Raw genomic sequence first — 23,061 nt, 5'->3', positions numbered from 1 at the left:
CACCTGACCGGCCCTGAGCTGCTGGTGTGGTGACTTTGGGGTTGCTCTAAACCCCCAACGGTGGGCTACCTTGGACCAAGAACTAAGCCCTGTAAGTGTCTTACTTACCTGGTTAACCTAACAAATACTTACCTCCCCTAGGAACTGTGAAAATTGCACTAAGTGTCCACTTTTAAAACAGCTATTTGTGAATAACTTGAAAAGTATACATGCAATTTTGATGATTTGAAGTTCCTAAAGTACTTACCTGCAATACCTTTCGAATGAGATATTACATGTTAAATTTGAACCTGTGGTTCTTAAAATAAACTAAGAAAAGATATTTTTCTATAACAAAACCTATTGGCTGGATTTGTCTCTGAGTGTGTGTACCTCATTTATTGTCTATGTGTATGTACAACAAGTGCTTAACACTACTCCTTGGATAAGCCTACTGCTCGACCACACTACCACAAAATAGAGCATTAGTATTATCTCTTTTTACCACTATTTTACCTCTAAGGGGAACCCTTGGACTCTGTGCATGCTATTCCTTACTTTGAATACAGCGACCCTTGACCCAAGGGTAGGTCGCTCCCCCTGCCGCTGCAGCTCCTCCAAGTTCCCGAGTTCCTGTGTTCCTGAGACCCACCTAACTGTAAGTACCCCCCTCCTCCCAGCCCCTCGCCCTGCCCCGCGCCACTCACCTTCTCTCCTGCTCCTGCTTCTTTTCCTCCTCTCTGTCTCTTCCTCCTCGCTCCCCCTCTGCAATCTTCTTCTGTGTTCTTCTGTTCTTCTCTTCTGTTCTTCTGTTCTTCCCTTCTGTTCTTCTGTGTTCTTCCGGTCTTCTGTGTTCTTCTTCTCTGTTCTTCTCGGTGCTTCTGTGTTCTTCTTCTCGGTTCTTCTGTGTTCTTCTCTGTTCTTCTCTGTTCTTCTCTGTTCTTCTGCTCTTCCGATCTTCTGTGCTTCTGTCTTCTGTTCTTCTGTCTTCTGTTCTTCTGTTCTTCTGTTCTTCTGTCTTCTGTTCTTCTGTTCTTCTGTCTTCTGCTCTTCCGGTCTTCTGTTCTTCTGTCTTCTGTTCTTCTGTCTTCTGTTCTCCTGTCTTCGGCTCTTCTACCTCCTCCGTCTTCTTCCCCCGAGCATGCCCTCCTGCTCCTTCCTCATCCCCCTCCCTCACTCGCCTCCCCCTCTCTCACCCCTAGCTAACCCGTTCGCTATCTACCTCCCTCACTCCTCCTATCTTCCTATCTCTCTAGCTCCCTATCTCACTATCTAACTCCCCCACTCTCCACCTCCTCCTACCTACCTATCTGTCTATCTATCTATTTCCCTATCTATCGACTTCTCTATTTTCTCTATCTATTTCTCTATCTCTCCCCCCCTCCCGCCACCCCCTCTACTACCTATCTCCCTATCCTCTCACTCTACCTCTCTCCCTCACCCACCTCTACAACCCCCCCTCCCCTATCTTCACAACCCTACTCCTATCTCTCTCCCTAATCTCCAAACCTCCTAACACTCACCCTCCTCCACCCTAAACCCCCTCCCCCAGCTCCTCTCACTCTACCTGTCCCCCCCCTCCCTCGCGCTTTCCCGCCGCGACCTCCTGCACGCCCCCGCCCCCCAGCTCCCATTCGCCCCCAGCTGACCCCTCCCCCCCCTCCTACCTCTTATGGCGGCCGCTGCGCGACTGCGCAGCGGGCGCGCCGGAGGCGCGCCAGAGGCAAGCCCGTCTGCGCCCGTCCGCGCCTGGCCCGCGCCCAGCGCCACGACCCCTGGTCCCCAGCTCCCCCAAGCCCCGCTGATCCGCTACGACCCCACCACCCTCCACGCCCTCAACCCAGGGCGCTCCAAAACCTGCTTCCTAGCTCACCCCAAGCGCACCCATGGACCCTTCGCCTGCAACTCCTGCAAACGCATCTTCCACCACGCAACTACCACGACCACAAGCCCACGCGCCATCAACCACCTCAAGTGCATCCTGATCAACGCTCGTTCCGTCCACAAGCACGCCGTTGAACTTTGGGACCTCCTGGACTCCACAGCCCCGGACGTCGCCTTCATCACGGAGACATGGATGAACGCCTCCTCTGCTCCAGACATCGCTACCGCCATCCCCGAAGGCTACAAGATCTCCAAAAAAGACCGCACCAACCAAGTAGGAGGAGGTGTCGCCATCATCTTCAAAGACTCCATCAGCGTCACCACCTCCACCGAAGACCCCCCCCTCGCCGCTGAACACCTGCATTTTCAGATTCGCACCGACCCAAGGACCACCCTCAGAGGATCCCTCGTCTACCGTCCTCCCGGACCTCGCGCCTCTTTCAGCGACGCCATCGCCGACTTCATCTCCCCGCACGCCCTCGCCTCACCGGACTACATCCTCCTAGGCGACCTCAACTTCCATCTGGAACAAAACAACGACCCCAACACCACCACCCTGCTCGACAACCTCGCCAACCTCGGCCTCAAACAACTGGTGAACACCGCCACCCACATCGCCGGACACACGCTCGACCCTATCTTCTCCGCCAGCAAACACGTCTTCTTCAGCCACACCTCTGCCCTACACTGGACCGACCACAGCTGCGTCCACTTCACATTCCGACGCGAGACCTCCCACCTCCGCACTCAACCCATCCCTCATCGACAGTGGAACAAGATCCCTGAAGAGCAACTCTTCTCCGCTCTCGCCGCCAACCAACCCACCCTCACCACCGACCCCAACGACGCAGCTCTCAACCTCACAAACTGGATCTCCAACTGCGCTGACAACCTTGCTCCCCTCAAACGCACGCATCGACAGACCAACACCAAAAAACCTCTCTGGTTCTCTGACACCCTCAAAGAATCAAAGAAAACTTGTCGTGCCCTTGAGAAGGCCTGGCGCAAGGACCACACCGCTGACAACATGACCGCCCTCAAGAACGCTACACGCGAACACCACCACCTGATCCGCACTGCCAAAAGGAACTTTTTCACCGACAGACTAGACAAAAACAGCCACAACAGCAGAGAACTCTTCAGCATCGTCAAAGAGTTCTCCAACCCCAGCGCCAGCGCCAACGCCGTCACGCCCTCACAGGATTTGTGCGAATCCCTCGCCACTTTCTTCCATCGCAAGATCAGCGACCTCCACGACAGCTTCGGACACCAGACCCAACCATACACCACTGAACCCGCTTCCCCGGACATCACCCTCAACAACTGGACCCACATCAACACGGAAGAAACCAAATCCATCATGAACTCTATCCACTCCGGCGCCCCTTCGGACCCCTGCCCGCACTTCATCTTTAACAAAGCCGACGACATCATCGCCCCGCACCTCCAGACCGTCATCAACTCTTCTTTTTCTTCTGCTACCTTCCCCGAATGCTGGAAGCACGCTGAAGTCAACGCCCTACTAAAGAAACCTACGGCTGACCCAAGCGACCTGAAAAACTTCCGCCCCATCTCTCTTCTACCTTTCCCAGCCAAGGTAATAGAAAAGACCGTCAACAAACAGCTGACCACCTTCCTGGAAGACAACAACCTGCTCGACCCTTCACAAACTGGATTCCGAACCAACCACAGCACGGAAACCGCCCTCATCTCAGTCACAGACGACATCAGAACCCTGATGGACAACAGTGAAACAGTCGCCCTCATTCTCCTCGACCTCTCGGCTGCCTTTGACACCGTCTGTCACCGCACCCTAATCACCCGCCTACGCTCCACCGGGATCCAAGGCCAGGCCCTGGACTGGATCGCCTCCTTCCTCGCTAACCGCTCCCAAAGAGTTTACCTCCCTCCGTTTCACTCAGAACCCACCAAGATCATCTGCGGCGTACCTCAAGGCTCATCGCTCAGCCCGACACTCTTCAATGTCTACATGAGCCCCCTCGCCGACATCGTACGCAAGCACGACATCATCATCACCTCCTACGCCGACGACACCCAACTTGTACTCTCCCTCACCAAGGACCCCGCCAGCGCCAAGACCAACCTACAAGAGGGTATGAAGGACGTCGCAGATTGGATGAGGCTCAGCCGCCTAAAGCTGAACTCTGAAAAAACGGAAGTCCTCATCCTCGGCAACACCCCGTCCGCCTGGGACGACTCCTGGTGGCCCACGGCCCTCGGCACCGCACCGACCCCCGCAGACCACGCCCGCAACCTCGGCTTCATCTTGGACCCTCTTCTCACCATGACCAAGCAAGTCAACGCCGTGTCCTCCGCCTGCTTCCTCACTCTCCGCATGCTCCGCAAGATCTTCCGCTGGATCCCCGCCGACACCAGAAAAACCGTGACCCACGCCCTTGTCACGAGTCGCCTGGACTACGGCAACACCCTCTACGCCGGGACCACCGCCAAACTCCAAAACCGCCTGCAACGCATCCAAAACGCCTCGGCCCGCCTCATCCTCGACGTACCCCGCAACAGCCACATCTCCGCACACCTGAGACACCTGCATTGGCTCCCAGTCAGCAAAAGGATCACCTTCCGTCTTCTCACCCACGCACACAAAGCCCTCCACAACAAGGGACCGGAATACCTCAACAGACGCCTCAGCTTCTACGTCCCCACCCGCCCCCTCCGCTCCGCTGGCCTCGCACTTGCTGCCGTCCCTCGCACCCGCCACTCCACGGCGGGTGGGAGATCTTTCTCCTTCCTGGCGGCCAAGACCTGGAACTCCCTCCCCACCAGCCTCAGGACCACCCAGGACCTCTCCGCTTTCCGGAGACTCCTAAAGACTTGGCTGTTCGAGCAGCGATAACCCCCCCTTTCCCCCCTAGCGCCTTGAGACCCGCACGGGTGAGTAGCGCGCTTTATAAATGTTAATGATTTGATTTGAAATAGCACATACAGAGCCAACTTCCTACAGTCATGAAAAAATGGTTAAAAGTATAATGTTGTCACTATTCATAAACATATTGCATGGTCACTCCTGCCTTTGAAATACTTGTAAAGTTACTTCCAAAAACTATAGAAAAACAGAATTTTCAGTGTGGGAATCGAAAGGAAACGCCGTTCATAGGGATGTAAAGGAAGGAGAGCTCCAAAGGACAAAATGTTTTCGCTGTGGGGAACGCAAGAAAAAAACGTTACTGGTGCAAATGCCGTCTTATTTAAATTGCCCACCTCGTGGACAATCTGATAATTTATTAAGGTTGTTCCTAAGCACAGGCCTCATAGGACACCGGGCTCATCAAAACATGTACAATGTTGTGCTATTTTCACACCAATGTCTATTTCCTACATCAAATACTTCGCCGGCGTGGTGGCGGACCCGCATAGCTTCCAAGTTTTTTATCTTGCTTGTGGGTCACATGGCAATGTTTCTGTGCCCTTATGTGCCACGTTTAATGCTTATATGTGTCACTTCTGTTGTGTCGTGTAATGAGGTACTCTAATGATCAACTTCTGTGCTGAGTTTTGGTTTAGGACAGGAGCGAATTGGTGCATCAGGCGCAGTGGCACCAGGTTCCACAGAACCCTAATTATGACTGTATATTACTACGTAAATAGCCCGTGGCAATTCCTTGCTTGCACCAGGACCCATGGCAACCTGACTACCGCACTGGTTTGGAGTGTGGAAGCACCTGCGCAGCTCTTTAATGTCAGAAGCTATCTGCCTTCACTCACTGGAACTTTAGTGGGTACACTGGAAGACGGTAGTAGGTCACGTGGGGCACTCACGGCCTCGTCAGCAACGTGATGCCGTGACCAGCAGGGACCCGGAATAAGTAAGACATAGACACCGGTTTCTTACTCGTCCTAGCCATGCCTCAAGCTCAGCCAGCATATTTATTGGCTTTTTAACATAAGGACGCCAGACGGTACTAACATCTGGACGCCCGCAGGATGTATGCTGGAAACGGAACTACGGACCACTCTTGCATGGTGTGCCCCAAATGGCTGCACCCACGCCAATTCGGAAGACTACATCGGGATACCTATTGCAGCTGTGTCAACCGACCAGGTAAACAGGCTTGTCTGCCTTTGGCTCAGTGTTAAAAAAGCCGGGTTGTCTGTTTCTGACGTTTACAGAAATCACAATATCTGACGAAGTAAATCTCTGAAGTCATGCTCCTGTTCTATTTTTACTTAGGCCCTCATTACGAGAGGCCTGTAATAATCCCTAATCTGCCCTCATCTCATCCTGAAATTACCATTACCGGGGTGCCAGTATCTTGGGGGGCATATGAAATCTCCGGGTGAAACACCTAACAGATGCGATGTCCCCGCAAAATGTCTTGCCCTGATACTGCTGGTAGCCATCCGTACTATCGAGCCACTCTTAAAGCGTACTCTAGTAAGGTCTGCTAACAATACTGTGATACCCTTGGCAAGACACGTTTTCTGTTATTCATCCATCTTTTTTTCTAAGTGAAAAGCTGTACGGTGCTGGAAATATGCCCGAATAATGTTTAGAGCAGTGTTATTGATTACATGCACTGTATTGTTTTATGTTGTCAATGAAAGGCTAATAAAAACATTTACATTTGATCAGAATAAAGCTTTATTATCTTTATTGACCTAAATATGAGCTGAGCAGAACTGTGAACCGATTAACTTTGGGTGCCAATTTTGCCTGTTAAGGGAAATGAGGCACAGCAGTATGCAATATGGCAGTGGAGTAATATCGGGTTTACTGAGCTCCGAGAAAGGATTTTCCTCTCCTGAAGCAAATCCTTTTGGGGCCAGTGGAGACCTCGTCAAGAATGAGCGTGTGAGCCCATATACGCTTGTAGGTATCCCATTGGAGCTTGAGGAACCTAGTCTGTGACACTAAGGAATACAGTGTACTCTCTGTTGTACTGAGCTTTGAGCTGTAGGAGCAATACTACTCTAGATTCCCAACGATGCTATGCCAGACCCTGCTCCCAGAGGAAATCTGGGGGGCTGGGTTGATGGCACAGACAACACCTCTGAACTGGAGGGGCTTGTACTTACTGAGTTTACTGGGCTTACTGTCTCTGGGGGCGAACCACACAATAGCCCTAAACATGAGGCAAACATAAAGACTCTAACAGGTTCAGTTGAAACTGGTGCCATCCAATGGGCGGGTCTTAGACTTGTCTCCTACATCACGGGATTTTGCAATGTAAAACTTCAATGTTTGTCAAACAGGGCACAATGTGAAATAAGAAAGCAGCAAGCAGTTCTATGCTCTGTGCTGAGGGATAAAACGTTTATAAAACATTGGGGTGTAGATGCAAGAGTACGTAGAAAACATAATCATATTAAAAGGACACACAAGTGTGTATGGAGTTCCAGCCCAGTGGTTGTTACAGATTATGGTGCATGCAATGATTTGGAGTTCCAGTGAGGAATATGTGCAGCTGTTGTATAGCCATTTTAGTGGTGTCTCTGGGCACGTTATTTTGATACCTAGGCCTGCCCCTTGTGCCCGTTAGCCCAGTTACATTTTATTCTGCTTCATTTTTATTATTTCAGAATAGGCCGCATTCGTGGTGTTGTTTTCTTTTCTTTATCTAGTTGTTCTTTCACCTAGGAAACCATTGCGTTTCTTAGTAAAGCATTCTTTTCACTTTGTGCCTTCCTCGAGGCTGCAGAGAGATAGGTTTGCCAGCTGAAGTGGTACACTTCATCCCCAATGTTAACAGAAACATACACAGCTTTACACAGGGATGTTTTCTCAGAACATCAGCTGTTCTACTATAAAACCATTTCTCTTTCCCAGACATGTTAGATGGAGATTCCAGTCAGATGACCATGAACGCATGCTGATTGACTTTGCTACAGCTGCTTGCTGAGATTACCTGTTCCCTGATCTACGTGGGGATGGTGTCTCTATAGACAAAATGCTTCCTTGCTCAGGTGTGGGGCATGATGTCTTCCCAGAGGGGAATCCTGAAGGGTGGATTAGGGCTTATCCTGTTGTGCTCTACCATAGCTTTGGGAGGAATTGCTTATTACGCATAGTGACAGTATGGTGGGACCTTTCTTGAGTTTCACTTTCCTTGTCATAATTTTGCTTCTAGTATGTTTCATCATTTTAATTATTACATTTCATGGCATTTAATCTAAGATGCAGCTCTTTCAATAAATCTTATTGAACCATTTTCTGCCTCTGCCTGTCTTTGCATCTGTGAGAGTAATGTTGGTCGGAAATGGATTAGGCCGATAGATGTTACATGGTGTGGGATTGGACTCAGTTTCCCACAATTCAGGTAATGCTGCTGCCCAAATACAGCAGCTACATTAGGACAATGAGAGCCCACGTGACACAGCGCTGCTTCCTATGATAAAATTGTCAGTAGTATGTAGAATGGGGTTTGGGAGCACACTGCCTCACTTCCCAGCACTGTTCATCCCGATGTATTATGATAAATGCGGTACAAAATTAGCACTTCAAAGATAACTGTAGTTTTCTGCCTATGTTGGTGCAGATAGTGCTGTATATCTCTAGACACATGCATATATTTCTGGATTTCATCCTTCATCAATAGAGAGCAGTCAACTTTCATCTGGGGTTGCTGGAAATGCCAAAAATCTTCACAGATCACAGTACCACTCACTGCCGCACAGGTGCATCTCCAAAGCCTGTCAGCTTTTTAGCTCAAGGGAGCCTTTTAAACAGAAGAGGGTTTGAGAGCACACTGCCTCACACCCCAGCAGAGTTTGCCCTAATGCATTATGATAAATGTGGTACAAAATTAATGCTTATTTAAAAAACAATAGCAGTTTTTTATTAATGTTGGTGCAGATGATGCTGTATATCTCAAGACACATGCATATGTTTCTGGATTTTGTCCACCAGTAGAGAGCAGCAAACTTTCATCTGGGGTTGCTGGAAATGTTGGAGTTTGGATATTAGAAAATGCCACCAGAGTCATTACCAGCAGAACCACACAATAGTCAACATATGAAGAAGCGTTGGCTCTTCTAGAATCACTACTACTTTCACCAGCACTCTCAGATCCAGAGCACCGAAGCAACCTTCACTACCAGAAATCAGCCTGAGAACGTCCACCAGAAGAAACGCAACTTCCACCATCCCATTTGTTCTAGCCCCACTAGAACTATCACCAGTGCTAAAACCAGACTAACCACTACAGGCCTACCATGAAATTTACCTGAACCACCATCTGAGTTACCAGAAGATAAACCACTGGAACACCCACCAGTAGAAATACAACCACTACCCAACTCACAATAAACATCACTGCCAGACCACCCCTATGCCATCTGAAGAATTACCATATGAAGAGCACCCACTGTCAAAACCTCCACTGCCAGAAGCATCATCCCCAAAAATATTTTCAAAGAAGGTATCAGTTGCACATCCTGAATCTCAAATGCGCCTGGTAATCCCAAATGTATCCTTCTTCCTTTATATGAGAGGGATTGCGATGCAGACTCTTCTTCAAAAACGGCAACATGTGTTCATCCTTATAACCACAAGACTCAGTTTTGAATGAGACATCATATGGATTACAAATAGCCAGTACCAGGTAGTGTCCCAAACATGAAAGGAGAGGACTGTCCCTTGTACATTAATTATTATAATACTACTGTCAGGCAAGTATTCCAGTGAGTGGCTTCAGAAAGTAGATACAACAATATTTTATGCATTATAGTGTTTTCGTATGATGGTGATGTGGTACAGCTCACAAGCTGTCCAGTCCGAAAAAAAGGTTTTTTTTTTTTAGACTGGACCAAGTTTATACAAACGTTAATCTAAGCAATTTAACATGAGTGCATATTAACATACTCAGATATAGCGGAGGTAGTCTCAATTTGGTGTGAAAGCCAAATGTATTACAGTTTGTAAGCCCATAGGACATCATTAACATACTAAGATCACTGAGTACATGCATTGGTGTCTATCTGCTCTCAGAAATGGCAATGTAATGCCCAGAGGGAAGACAGACAACTGCCCTAGTTCAGAAAATGATGTAAATAGAATTGACACCAGCTGTGAGTATCAATTGAGCAAAACAGAGTCTAAGCCAGGCAATGTTCTTCTGACACAAATTAAAAACCTAAAGGATAAAGCATTTTCAGTGAACCAAAAACAAGAACAGAGAGGTTGTGACATTCCTCCTCTGTGACCGCTTCTCAAGAGTCGCTCACACAAAAGTTCACGCAATGAAAAGAAATTCATCTATGGAGTTCAAAATCATTGCCTTGCTAGAGGTTTTCTAAAGATAGAAAAAAGGAAAACATTTCTCACCAATTAAGAACAGAAGAACAAACAATAAAAAATACATTATTTAGGCCTGTATAAATTCTTCTTTAGGAGTTGGAATAGAATAAGAATCTGAAAAACAACATGGATGCTACTGTGAGACTGGGGTACTCCACACTCAGCAATGCAGACCCTAACAAGGAACCTGTACGAGGATGGAATCCCTTTCCAATCTCCAGGTGTACTATTCAGTGACACAACAACTCATGGAGAATGATTTGGCCATCGCCCATTATAGGAACCCTTGCAATGGCCTGCAAGCATGCGATGGACAAGGGAGGGTGCCACGTAGGGTCTCATTATCCTAATGAGACTACTGGATGTGGGCGGAAGAATCACCTGAATTGTGGGATACTGAGTACAATCCCACACGATGTGACACCTGTTGGCCCAATCTGGGTTTTTCGGTCAAGTAACAGTGCCTCATGTCAACCCACGAATAGGGATGATTGTGGCAACCAGGTGTGTGACAGAGAGAACTCCTCTGGGTAATCGTGGTTGATCAGTTCTCATCCCTTTCTCTCAGATTCATTAGTCTCACACAGGCAAAGACAAACAGAAACAGAGTAAAGTTCAGTAAGGATTATTGAAGTAACTGCTTCTTAGATAAAATGGCATGTATTGGAATGACTAGGATGAGTGAAACACAAAAACAGTCCCCCCATACTGTCACTAAGAATAACATATTTGCTTCCTACCTAAGCTATGTTAGAGCACTGCGTGATAAGCCTGAATCTGCCCTTCAGGTTTACCCCCTGGGAAGACATCATCCCCCATACCTGAGCAAGGAAGCCTGTTGTCTAAAAAGACACTGTTCCCATGTAGGCCAGGTATTCAGCAATCTAAGCAAGCAGTTGTAGTGAAGACGTTCAGCGGTCAGCATGCAGTCATGGTCATCTGGCTGGAATCTCCCTCTAACGTATATGGGACAGAGAAATGTTTTTATAATAAAAAAGTTGATGTTCTAAGAAAACGTCCATACTTAAGGATATGTATGTTTCTGTCAATGTCAGAGACAAAGTGTACTACTTTTGCTGGCAACTCTATCTGACTGCAGCCTTGAAGAAAGCACAAAGTGAAATTAATGCAGCGCTAAGAACGTGATGCTTTGCTAGGCGAAAGAACAAACAGACAGAGAAAATAAAACAACACCGCAAATGTGGCTAATGCTAGAAAAATAAGAAAATGCTGAAAAAAACGTAACTGGGCTAGAGTGCACAACGGCAGGCCTACTTTGCTAAAATGACGTGCTAAAACATGGCTAAAGTAGCTATTTAACAAGGGTACTTAAGCAAACTACATGGTAGGGGCTGTGCCGCTCAACACCCAACCTGACAGAATTACTAACTAAAGTATGGAAGAGGGCTACATCAAAACTGCAGTGGAAGAGACGGGTGACATTGAAGATCTCCCCAGTGGAAATTCAGCACCCTGGAGTATCTGTAAAAAACAAACCTGGAGGGAAGAAAACAATGGGATATCAGGGGGATATCAAAACTGGACATTTAGAGACCACAGGGACGCTTGTCTAATGGAAAGATACAAAAAAATATGAACTAGTGGACAATCAGCACTTGTGCTATACACAATTAAAACATGGTCTCTCAGGATATGGGGAGATAGGTGCATGATGAATCACCGGTGGAGTAACAATTTTTATCAGCCCCTCACACAAACACTCTATTTTACAAATATATAGGACACTACTGAATGATAGTCGGATGCCTTAGGATGTTCTGAGGGATAAACGGGAGTGCTATCTGGGGGTTTTAGCCAATGAAGACTGGGTGGAGGTGTGCCGTCACCTGAGGGTGGTTGCAATGAAAGCAAGAGTCAGACTTGTGCAACAAAAAATATTGCACGAAGCATACCATACCAGAAATAGGATGTTCAACATGGGGAAGGTGGGCAACGACAAACATTCGCGGGGATGTGGCCTGCCAGGGACACTGTTACATACCCCGTGGGGCTGCCCCAGGCTGCACCCATACTGTACAAAGAGGGGTCAATGTATCTCAGAAGTTAAGGAAGGAAATCTGGCAATAGACCAGAAACTGTCCGCGTTGGGAATCTGGGGGATTAAATGCTGCCTAAGTACACCCTGGGGCATATTTACAAGAAACTGGAGCATCAGTGCTGATGTACCAGTTTCCTAGCATCACCCCAGCCCCACTAAACAACACCATGGGTGCGCCATATTTACAATACAGAGCACCGTGGTGGTCGTTAGGCCAATAGTGTCAACATTTTTTACGCTACTGTGGCGCTTTGCTGCACTAGCATCAAACTTTTTGACTATTGCAGCAAAGTGCAAGGAGGTCCATAGGTTTCTATGGGTGCATCATTTTAATACCTGCTTTGAGCAGGTGTTAAAAATTATGCCAAAAATGGTGCAGTGAAATCTTGTAGATTTCCCTGTGCCATTTTTTGCGGGCCTCCTAGAGCAGGAATGTCCCCCTTGCATATATTATGCCTGGTGCCAGCATAATGTGGCGCAAAGAGCAAGCATTGCGCCACTTTGTAAATACAGCACGGCAAAAAAGCCTTCCTAACGCCACATTAGCTTAAAAATAAAAAGACGCTAATGTGACACAGGAAGGCGCTAGATGGTTGTAAATATGCCCCTCTGTTTTTTAGCAACGTGGCTCCAATGGTTGCCAGAAGAGAGACTTCAAGAGAGTGGGGAAACCTCGTACTTGCCACTTTGGTTTGGTGCGTGCAAGCCGAGGGGACTCTACACCAGGCCTGTTGCTTTCAACAGAAACTTGACAGGGTGTGGGGCCCATGGAGAGAATGCATGAACTTGTTTTGATGTTCTGGTGGCGAATGGTAGAGCTTGGGGCGGAGCTGCAGTGGGACTACCCTCCCTGCATTTGTTTGGCAGGTGTTAGGGACACAGCTAGCACCGGCAGGACGGAGGAGTATCAGAAATATGCGGTGGAGTCACGAAGTCTGCTTTGCAAGGTACATCTGAGTATAGTGAACTACAATTGTGGACTGAAGTAGGTTTACTGTTTACGATGATATTCGTACATTGTAAAAAAACAATAAAACTATGTTTCAAAAACGACAAAAAGAATTTGACAAACACCACTCCTCTCCATTTAATGAGAAATGGAAACAGAGGGAACAGACATCCCGGTCCGGGAGGATGATTCTCAAGAGTGACACATTTCACAATTGGGGAGGAAGGTGAGGGTAGGTAGGCACAAACACAATGGCGTGTCAAAAGATGAGAGCGCTGCATCAACGAGTTTCCTTTCTGCATCCCCTCACTAGCTAGACAGTCAGCCATCCCAGTGTTTAAAACTTTCACATCTCCCCACGTCCCAAGTACTTTCAACCAAAAGTTAGCGATCCATGTCAGTCCGATTACACTCTGGTTATTCTCCTCCGTAGTTTACTTTGTATCTTTCTCTCCAGTGCGTGTTTCTTTCACACGCTCAAGGCGCAAGGAATCAAATACACGGAAAACTGAAAGCTACTACACAACTGATCGACTTTGACAAAAGGCCTGATGGTCTACATCCACTTGTCATTGGGCGGACCTCTCCCAGCATCCGCAAGAACATGACCACCTCCGACCACAAACTCATTGGTTTTCTTTGATATTCTGATATAATAACACGTGGTTCATGAGGTCTTAGGGATGTTAATTTGTCTGGAAGTAAGGAACATTGGCAGGGTATAAAAGAGCCCACACGTTTAAAGTACATGGTTGAGGAATTGCAAATATACAGGACAACATGCCTTCTCACTAAACCTAAAATTGACACTAAGGCATTATTAGGATCATGTTTTCAATACAAATGGACTGGTAGAGCAAGGAAGCAAAGGACGAAAGGGAAACGTTTTACAGGATTTACTTATGAAACATCATAACAGTAATGAAGAGAAACAGACGACTGTAGAGCATCTTTTTCTCCTCAATGAACAAACAGACTTTTTGTCTAGATTTACAAAAGGAGAGAGAACATGGTAAACTGATCTGAACGTTGTACTCTAGATCAGACAGGCATTGGTGCAGCCCCCAAAATTCGGGGCAGAGTATTTGTTACTGATTGAGGTTGAAATACAACTAAACAATGTAACCATTTGATACTTGTGGATATTTGCTGGTATTTGAATCTGGCTGTATGTAATAAAGTTAACTTTTGAAATGCCAGCTACATTATAGTCGAGTAGAAAGTTTTTAGGTGATAATGTTGTCCTATTAAAAGTTGTTTTTATTATATGCACTATTTTACTTACCCAACTGTACCTAATGACACCTTTGTACCCCCTTAATGCTCCTCTGTCATGAATCCCTAAAACCCTGTAATACCCCTTAATGTTACCCTTCCCAGAACCCTAAAATCCTTTGGTACCCCTTAATACTTCTATTCCCTGAACCTTAAAAAAAAACATCTCCCGTTTATGTATCCTTCCATGAACCCTATTAACCTCTTACCACTGCCCTTCCCTGAGCCCTAAAAAAGCATTAGAACCACTCAATGCTACCCTTGACTGAACCTTAAAACCCACTTATTTTCCCTCAATGTTAACCTTTGATGAACCTAAAATTCACTTACCTCCACTTATTTCTATCCTTTCTTAACCAACCCTTACTACCCCTCAAAGTTACCTATCCCAGAATCTTTAAACTGACAGTCTATAAACCATAAAAACCTCAAACCACCTACTAATGCTACACTTCCTGGTCCAGAAAACATCCATTCTATCCCTCAACACTACCTTTCTTTGAATGATAAAAGCTCTCAACTACCACTTAACTCTATCAATCTCTGAACCCTACCATCCTCTTACTACCTTTAATGCTAGTCATCCATAAGCCCTAAAACCCCTTTACACATCCTTCCCTAAAAGCTGCTTACTATCTGCTAATGCCACCCTATGATGATCTTTAAAAATTCCATCCTATCCAATAATGCCACTGTTCCCCAAAACCTAGAAATCTCTTGCTACCCTTACCCGAACCTTAAAAAAAAACTCTTACGGCCTTCTTAATGCTACTCTTTCCTGATCTGTAATTCAACCTTAAAAGTCTCTAACTATCACTTAATTATACTAATTATACTAATCTCTGAGCCCTACCAACCCCTCACTACTGTTTAATGCTATTCTTCCCCAAATCCTAAAAACCCCTTACAAAACCTTTACACACCCTTCCCTGACCCCTAAAAACCCCTTGCTACCTCTTGCCTATTAACCCTTCACTGAAGCCTAAAACACCTTTGCTACTCCTTAATGATACCCTTCCAAGGATCCTAAAAACTCTTACTACCCTTTGACACTACCGATACCTGACCTCTAAAAACCCAAACTATGCCTTAATGCTACCCTTCCCTGAACCCTGAAAACCCTTACTACTCCTTAAAGCCACCATTCCCTAACCCTAAAGCCCCCTAACAGCCCCTTAATGCTACCAATTTCTGAATCCTTCCAGCTCCTTACTACCGCTTAATGGCACTCTTCCCTAAAACCTACAAAAAATACTAGTCTCCTGTTCCACTAGTCCCTACCTCACTTTAGCAGGAACATACCACCTTTCCCTTTGTCTTAGTTTCCGTTGCCCTGTAAGGCAAGACATTTTTAATTTTTTTGTGGCCATATATTTTTATTATATTTTTTTCAGTAGACTACATTTTTGACACACCTTTTTTCAGTGTACATTTTCCCACAATATTTTTACTGGGAACCTTGAAAATTTGCAAACACTCTCTTCAGCTACTAACAAAAGTCAGATGATGAATGCTGAAGGTAAAACTGAAAGATATACTTACATCAGACCCAACAATCATAACTATGAATGCTATAACAACGTAATAGTCTTTAAATTTGGTTTTGCAAGGTTTCGTCCCCGCACAGCACATAATATTTAGAAATGTAACTTACTTTTGAAGCAGAATATGCAGTATATAGCGGACAAGGGTAGCTTGACACACCAGACGAAATATTCAATATAAGACCCTTTTTCCTGAAATTCAAAAATATGTGCATTGAGTATGTGTACAAGCATAATGAAATGATGAATCTGTAAAGCTCAGTAGTTCCCCCTTTTAGATGAAGCTCAGCACATAATTCCTATCTCAGAGGCAATATTTACTGAATATTATCAAACAATATTTATGCTGTCTATCATAGTGATTTATTACCCATTAGTATTATATAAAGGATGGTGGTTTTGGACTGACCTCGCTCAAATTAGAAGTTACAACCATAATCAGACAGGGGATGATTTAGAGTATGGCGGAGCGTGGTTCACCTGCATCATAAAACTTAAGGTTTCACTGCCACATAAAGAGGTGGGGGAATTGCTGGGATTTCGTCAGCAGAGCCCAGGCTTGTCAGGGAACGAAGGCAGAGCTGAGTGATTCCAGAGGTAACACTTAGAAAGGAGACAAGGCAAGGTAATACCAGGCTACTCACGGTATAACTGAGGCTACTAAACAACAGATGACAGGAGACAGAAAAGAACAAATTGTGATCAAAGTAAGGGGTGTACTGGTAAATGAACAGGAGGTCACTTGGTAGCTTAGAGAAAGCCTTTTGGACTGACAACAGCAGATTACTCTTAACAACAGTCATGCAGCAAAGTAATAGTGGGGCGTGCTGTTTAGAGACTGTTGTACTCAGTACATGGTGGACCGAGGCTGACAACAACACTGAGACAGCTAAGACTCCACAGGGCCAGGGCACAACTGCAGAAGTCTTTCCCTTACCTGAGCGGAATGGAGACCAAACCAGAGAAGCACGAGTTCTGAAAGCAGATGCCAGGCTTAAATCCCTCCTCCCAGTTCACAGCCACACAGGATGACTGGAATTCAGAGCAGGTGTGAGCAGACTGCAGCACAGTACAGGTTAGAGCAGTCAAAGTCCCTCCTCCAGCTCTCTGACTGAAGGAGTTCACAGAGGTTCCAGAAAGCAACCAGGGGGCAGAACCAAAATCCAGAATGGAACATGGATCATATGTTATTTTGTAGTATGATAGTGATTCATGCAAGGGAACACGTAGGCATGGTGAAGGAGGTAAGCTACAGTTGCAAGTATAATAAGATTCACCCAAAGTCTCCTCTCCAGTGCTTGTGATGGGGTAAGGGATACAAGTATCATAATGCATTAGTGGTTGATAAGTAATCCCTGGAAAGGAATCTAGAGTGGATCTGATTTCCAAGAGGTTTTGAATACTGAAGTTCAGCACAGGTTCCAAACTAGTATTCATGATGGCAGCAGGCACGCAGAAAGTCCTCGCACAGTGCACCCCGAAGGCAGGATCACGGGATCTTCATACAGCTAGCTTCTCCAATGCAAACCGTTGGCCCAGTGCCTGTCTGACATTCAGCTGCCAAGTGATAGTGACAGGCACCTCGCCCTCATTAGGGAGGCAAGAAGGTCACTAGATTTCTCTGACAGTTTCATGTAGGAAAATATATTGATGACCGCGCTACACAGGCAGGAACCTTCCTCTGTGCTAGGACCATGGCACCCACTCTTCAAACTCTTCAGCCTTCAGAGCAATTACTGCACCAGCTCTAAAGACTTAGAATTTCCCAGCAGGCAGGTTAGGATTGCTAAATATGGCAGGATGCCCTCTGCCAACCGTGCAAATAAGGGGGAATGCCCTCTGCCAACCTGGCAAGGCAGTGGGCTGCTTGTCACACCCTAATCAGTCCCATAGTATTTTCAACCAGTGCCTAATATAGCTGAGATGTTATGTTCCTGCATTAACCATAGTGACAGTCAGCGTAACAACACAGGTAACAATAAAAATAGGTGCACACCTTTGTTCCATTTGTCCCAAGACCAGCCTTGTCATCTGTGAAAGAAAATAGCATTGGTTATGTCACGATTAAGGAGAGGCAATGCAATTGGGCTGAAACGTTCAACAAGGAACACTTTGCAGGAAGGGTACCTCTATACGATTACATAATCAATCTTCTCCAAAAAATATCTATTTGAAATACAAGTAGAATGAAGAAAATAGAGTATAAGTTCTCCAAAATGCATTCACACAAAGCTCTAGTGTATTTGAAAAATAAAATCACATTTTTCATTCAACCAGCCAAACTGTTGGACAAGCCTACCAAAAGCAATTGAAAGTCTTGATCAAAGGATACATCTTTTCAATGGCTATTTTTTAATGCACAGTCCTCAACGATGTTATGCTATGCGATCTTTAACTGCCCGCATCCTCTTTACTGCTTGTACATTATCGAAGGGGGCAAGTTTTGCAACACTGCATTTTACAAAAAGATTTGTGCTAGAGGCTGCAACTGGAGGAATCTGTGAAATTATTTCAAAATATATTAAAATGTATGGCTTAAAACGAACTGCAAAGTTGAAATGCAGCTGGAAGTATTCAATAATTACTGTCACTGGTATATGCTGTCCGTCACAGAACAAGGACAAACCATCTGGTGTTAAAATTCAATCTGTCAGGGTAAAATTACATCTGTCAGTAAAGCACTTTTACAGAAATTATAAGATTACCTCCATCCTTAAATGGGGGAATTAACCAGACAAAATTGGTCGAGCCCTGAGATGGTCTTAAAATGGGTAAAAGCCATAACTGCCTACAGCAGAGTGAAACTTTGGCTGTCTCTTGTCACTACACATTCAGGCAATGAATAGGATGTGTCTTGTTCTGCAGGGGACTTTTTTGACACCCTCGAAAACTAGAAGTCATTTTTTGACCTGTGGTTTGTTTGTTTGCAAGGCAGTGCCCCTTTTACCCCAGCAGTATTTCTTTCACAACTAAATGCCACACCCATTGTGTGGACTAGCTCTGGATGATGTGCAGGCAGTGTTTTACGTGTTGGATATCTGAAGCAGAGAAGACTTTCATGCAGAGTTCTATAACATTGGCATAGGTGAATCTTGATGCTATTATCTGTTAGTAGAGGGTTAAGTGGCTTTATGTAGAGGTTGAAGATGACTGGGGACTGTATGGAAGCCTAGGGGACTCTGCAGGTAATGTGGATCTTTTGGGACCTATTGGTGGCCATGTGAAAAAACTAGTGATGTTGGGAAAGGTAGGAGGAGAACCAGTGAAGAATACTGGTAGTGAATCCCATCAAGACTTAAGGGTGCGTATGAGGGTGGTGTGCTGAGCTGTGTCAAAGGCAGCTGAAAGGTTCAGCAATATCAGGAGGCAGGTGTCATCTTCATCTGTGTTTAGGACAGTATCATCTACAATGTGTAAGGTAGCAGTCTCTGTGCTTCAGCATGATCTGAAGCCAGACTGGCTAGTATTTATTTGATCTGGGAGTTGAACGTAGAATGATTTTTCAATGATCTTGCCAAAGATTGGTAGGTGAGTGGTGGCTTGGTAATGTCATCATGGTCTAATGTAGGAGTGAAAGAATCGTACCGGTCTTGAGAAATTCTGCAAAGAGGCCTGAGGGAGGGGGGCCATGAAAATAGTGATTAGGAGTGGGAGAGAATCCACTTAGAAAGCTTTGATGAAGAACATTCTTAAGACATCATCTTCATAAGTAGTGGCTTTGAGTGAGTTGAGTATGTTGGAAAACTTGGCAAGAGATTGGGCTTTGAAGGATGGCCATTGCAGGATTTTGACAGGAAGGGGTGGGCTTAACAGATGAAGCTGGGTTGATGTTGTCAATGTGCTGCCACATCTGTGTTTTTTCACTGAAGAAGAGAATGATGTCAATTAACTTTTCTGTGGATTGAGAAATAGGTGGGTGTGACAGGGGGCTGATACAGTGTTTGCATTGAAACACATTCTGCTCTAATGGTGGCTTTATTAATAGTTTCAGTACAGTATTTTGCTTTGGCTGATGTGATGAGCTATCGGGATACTGTGCAGAGGGACTTCAGTATCATGAAGTCATTGAAAGTTCTGTTTTTCTTCCATTTCTTTTCCTGTTCATGGATGGATCACACATTGTCAGGAAGATGTTTAAGATGCTGCAGGCTTTGATTGCACTTGTGTGTTTTAATTGGGGCTTGGATGTTCACATCGTTTTCCTAAACCTGTTGAAGTTGTTTATAAGGATGTAAGCATTAGACATTTAGTTGACAGAGGGTGAGAAGAATTCAAGCATTAGGTTGTCTATGGAGAAGTATTTGCAGGATTTAAAGAATTGGTCTTCTCCTTTGGGTTGACCTAGGGTGCTGTGCAGGGTGATAGGGATGGTGAAGTGGTTGGTCCAGCTCAGGGATGGGTGGTTAGCATTGGATTTTGGTGATGTTGAGAAAACAAAGTAGAGGGTGTGGCTTTTGCAGTGTGTTGGTTGTGTGACATACTACACCACATTGAGTGTGTCAATGAGGTTGAGAAGGGTGTCTCATATTTTCTTAGTTTGTGTTGGCTGTCCGGTTGAAGTCACATAAGAGGGTTGTGTGGACATATCAAATGGACAAGGTCACGAAGAGATCTGAGAATTCATCAATGAAGTCCTTGTTAGGCACTCGAGGCCTGTAGATCTGATGTAAACCAAGGCTGTGGCAAAACTAGGGAGGAAAAAACAGGTTTATAGTACAGAAGGACCATGATAGTCAAATTCCTGGACCTCAATAATGCAATATAAAATAGGTAGAGAAATGTTTTGAAGGTGTGAACACCAAAAAGTAGGATGTCTGGCGCCTGTTCTCTCTGAGATGCTATGCTGGTTGAGGATAGAAAATATATTGTTTCTTTCGTAAATGTTTATACTAAAAATCAGAGGATGAGAAAGGTTTGCCATCTTGGTCTCTCCTTTTATCTTCAATGACCATCAAATTCGTATAGCATGGATTTGGGAGTAAAAGGTATTCAAGGGTATATTTAGAAGCTAGTTATTTTTCTTTAGGCAGATGACATATTAGTATGCCTAAGAGGTGTGTGACGTTTTCCTACACAAGCAAATTCTCACGAAGATCCTGGTCTGTGGCTAACCTATAATTTGCAGAACTTGCCGCATTTCCTACACCTACAGCCTGAGGTATTTTTTACTTGCAACCTTGCAGTATTTTCTAGCTAGAACTGAAAACGTAAAAGTGGCCCAAAAGCCCTGATTTTCTTGTGAACACACACAAAACGGTCACCTACAAGTTCTAGTCATACTATTGGGGCAACATAAGGGACTTTTTATAGTAAAAAGGTACATATCCCTGGTAAATATTAAACACCAGGAAAGGAATACATTTGTCACACTGCACTGACTGAATGTGCTGGATGGCTCATGTGTAAAGACTCCCTTTGCAGGTGTTCACTGCTGAGCCCAGCGTACAGCTCAGCTGAGCTGCTATTAAAATAAATGAGTACATCAGTCAGGGTCTGCGGTATTTGTAGTATGTTAATATCTGCAACTGCCACTCTGCCTTCTTGCCACAGTCATTCCTCCTTCCTTTTTCCACAATATATATATTTTTTGTCATTTGAAGTAAAAGAGACATGGTACATCAGGCACGTAGAGTGCTATCAATACACAGGTGTGTGATCTAAATAATTAAAAACAGTATTAAGCCACACAGTCCAGTAACGCTAATCTGCACCACCCAGGGACAACATTCGGAGACAGAAGCTCTACCGTAAACAAAAAAACAACTGACGATTCAGGATATTATCTGAGTATTTCAAGGCTGGGGAAGAGACATGGTGTATGGGAAAACAATTATGATGGTGTGGGGACGTAGGGTAAGGGGAAAAGGGGAATAAAGGTCTGGTGTCATATAACAGTTCTAAACATTGCCAGTAGTTCTAAATCATAACCTATACAATTAGAGGTATGACATCAGAGGGTTCCGGGAGGGGGGGGCTACAGTATGTAATCACTGTAGTTGTATGCCAGAATATTTTGTAACTAATATTGTCTAACAAAAACATTATTTACTAAATGTCTTTTAGAAAAATATTGTCCCGCTGGGTGTAACATTTCTACTATTAACTCAAATGGTTTATATTTTGTTAAATTTTATTTTGATGCAGTATTTGTCAGATTATATTCTGACTACAATGTGTTGGTGCCACACCGTTACCATATGTACAAGTATCATCACTGATATCGGAGTGCCTTGGATGGGGCGGGAGTAGGCATATTGTTTCTACCAAGTGATCGTGAATTGGGTAAGTGGTAGTGTAGAGTAAATCGATCCTTCCAACCAAAGTAAGCTCTTCAGTTAATGTGAGTACTCATGCAGCAATGATCGGTTCATGAACCAAGAGGCAATAACATCAGTATAGGAAGAGATGACTACCATTGGACAGACAAATGATACAGAAGAAGAGTCAGCCCGGTGATACAGTCACAAATGGCCTGGTGATCATTAACTTTGTATATGATCCGTTGGCAAAGGACTATGTGCAACAGTTCAATTATCCATTCTTCATCAGTGGGTACTGTCTTTTGTTGCCAATGGTGCAGGATACATTCCTTGACTGCAGCCCCATCTATGCGAGAAAAGACTTCTAACCTCAGTTTTGTCATGGAGTATTGTAAGGTGTGCAGATGGGAGGATGTCTAGTCCACTGATGTGGGATACATTGTGCCATGTAATGCCGCAGTACTACTGCAATTTGGACAGCTCCATAGGATGTGGAGTAAATCAAAGCATTCTTGGGTGTTCCTCTAGCACTTGGAGTAGAGAAACAGCCTCACTTTATTTAGTTCTCTTTTATTTATTTCTCTGACATACCTATCATCTGTTAACAGAATGATCTGCCATATCAAACAGAAGGTATATTCAAAGAAAATCTAGAGAATGATGATATATAGGATGGAGATTACCCCGTTGTACTGAATTTAGGTCTAAGATGGTGGATTTGTATAGCTCAGTAGGCAATGGTCCTGGGCACCTTTTCAGACAATGTTATAGTTGGCGATATGGCAAGGTATCCACAACGTTCAGCAAGTTTTCAGTATGCATTGAGCAGATATCCT

The 23,061-nt window shown here is 45.0% G+C and overlaps 1 protein-coding gene across 1 annotated transcript in view; it reads right to left on the bottom strand.

The window, feature by feature from the left end:
• The window catches only part of HSD17B3 (hydroxysteroid 17-beta dehydrogenase 3), a 1,428,528-nt gene that overhangs the window by 303,340 nt on the left and 1,102,127 nt on the right, over positions 1-23,061 (bottom strand). The window contains exons 7-8 of the mRNA XM_069227886.1: positions 17,962-17,996; positions 16,076-16,157 (exon numbers count right to left, since the gene is read on the bottom strand). Coding sequence (XP_069083987.1) covers positions 16,076-16,157; positions 17,962-17,996 — 117 coding nt within the window. The remainder of the gene's footprint in view (positions 1-16,075; positions 16,158-17,961; positions 17,997-23,061) is intronic.

The sequence above is a fragment of the Pleurodeles waltl genome, chromosome 1_1 (genome assembly GCF_031143425.1).
Source record: "Pleurodeles waltl isolate 20211129_DDA chromosome 1_1, aPleWal1.hap1.20221129, whole genome shotgun sequence".
NCBI lineage: Eukaryota > Metazoa > Chordata > Amphibia > Caudata > Salamandridae > Pleurodeles > Pleurodeles waltl.
The sequence above is the reverse complement of the archived record's forward strand: the minus strand, read 5'-3'. Positions and strand labels throughout refer to the sequence as shown.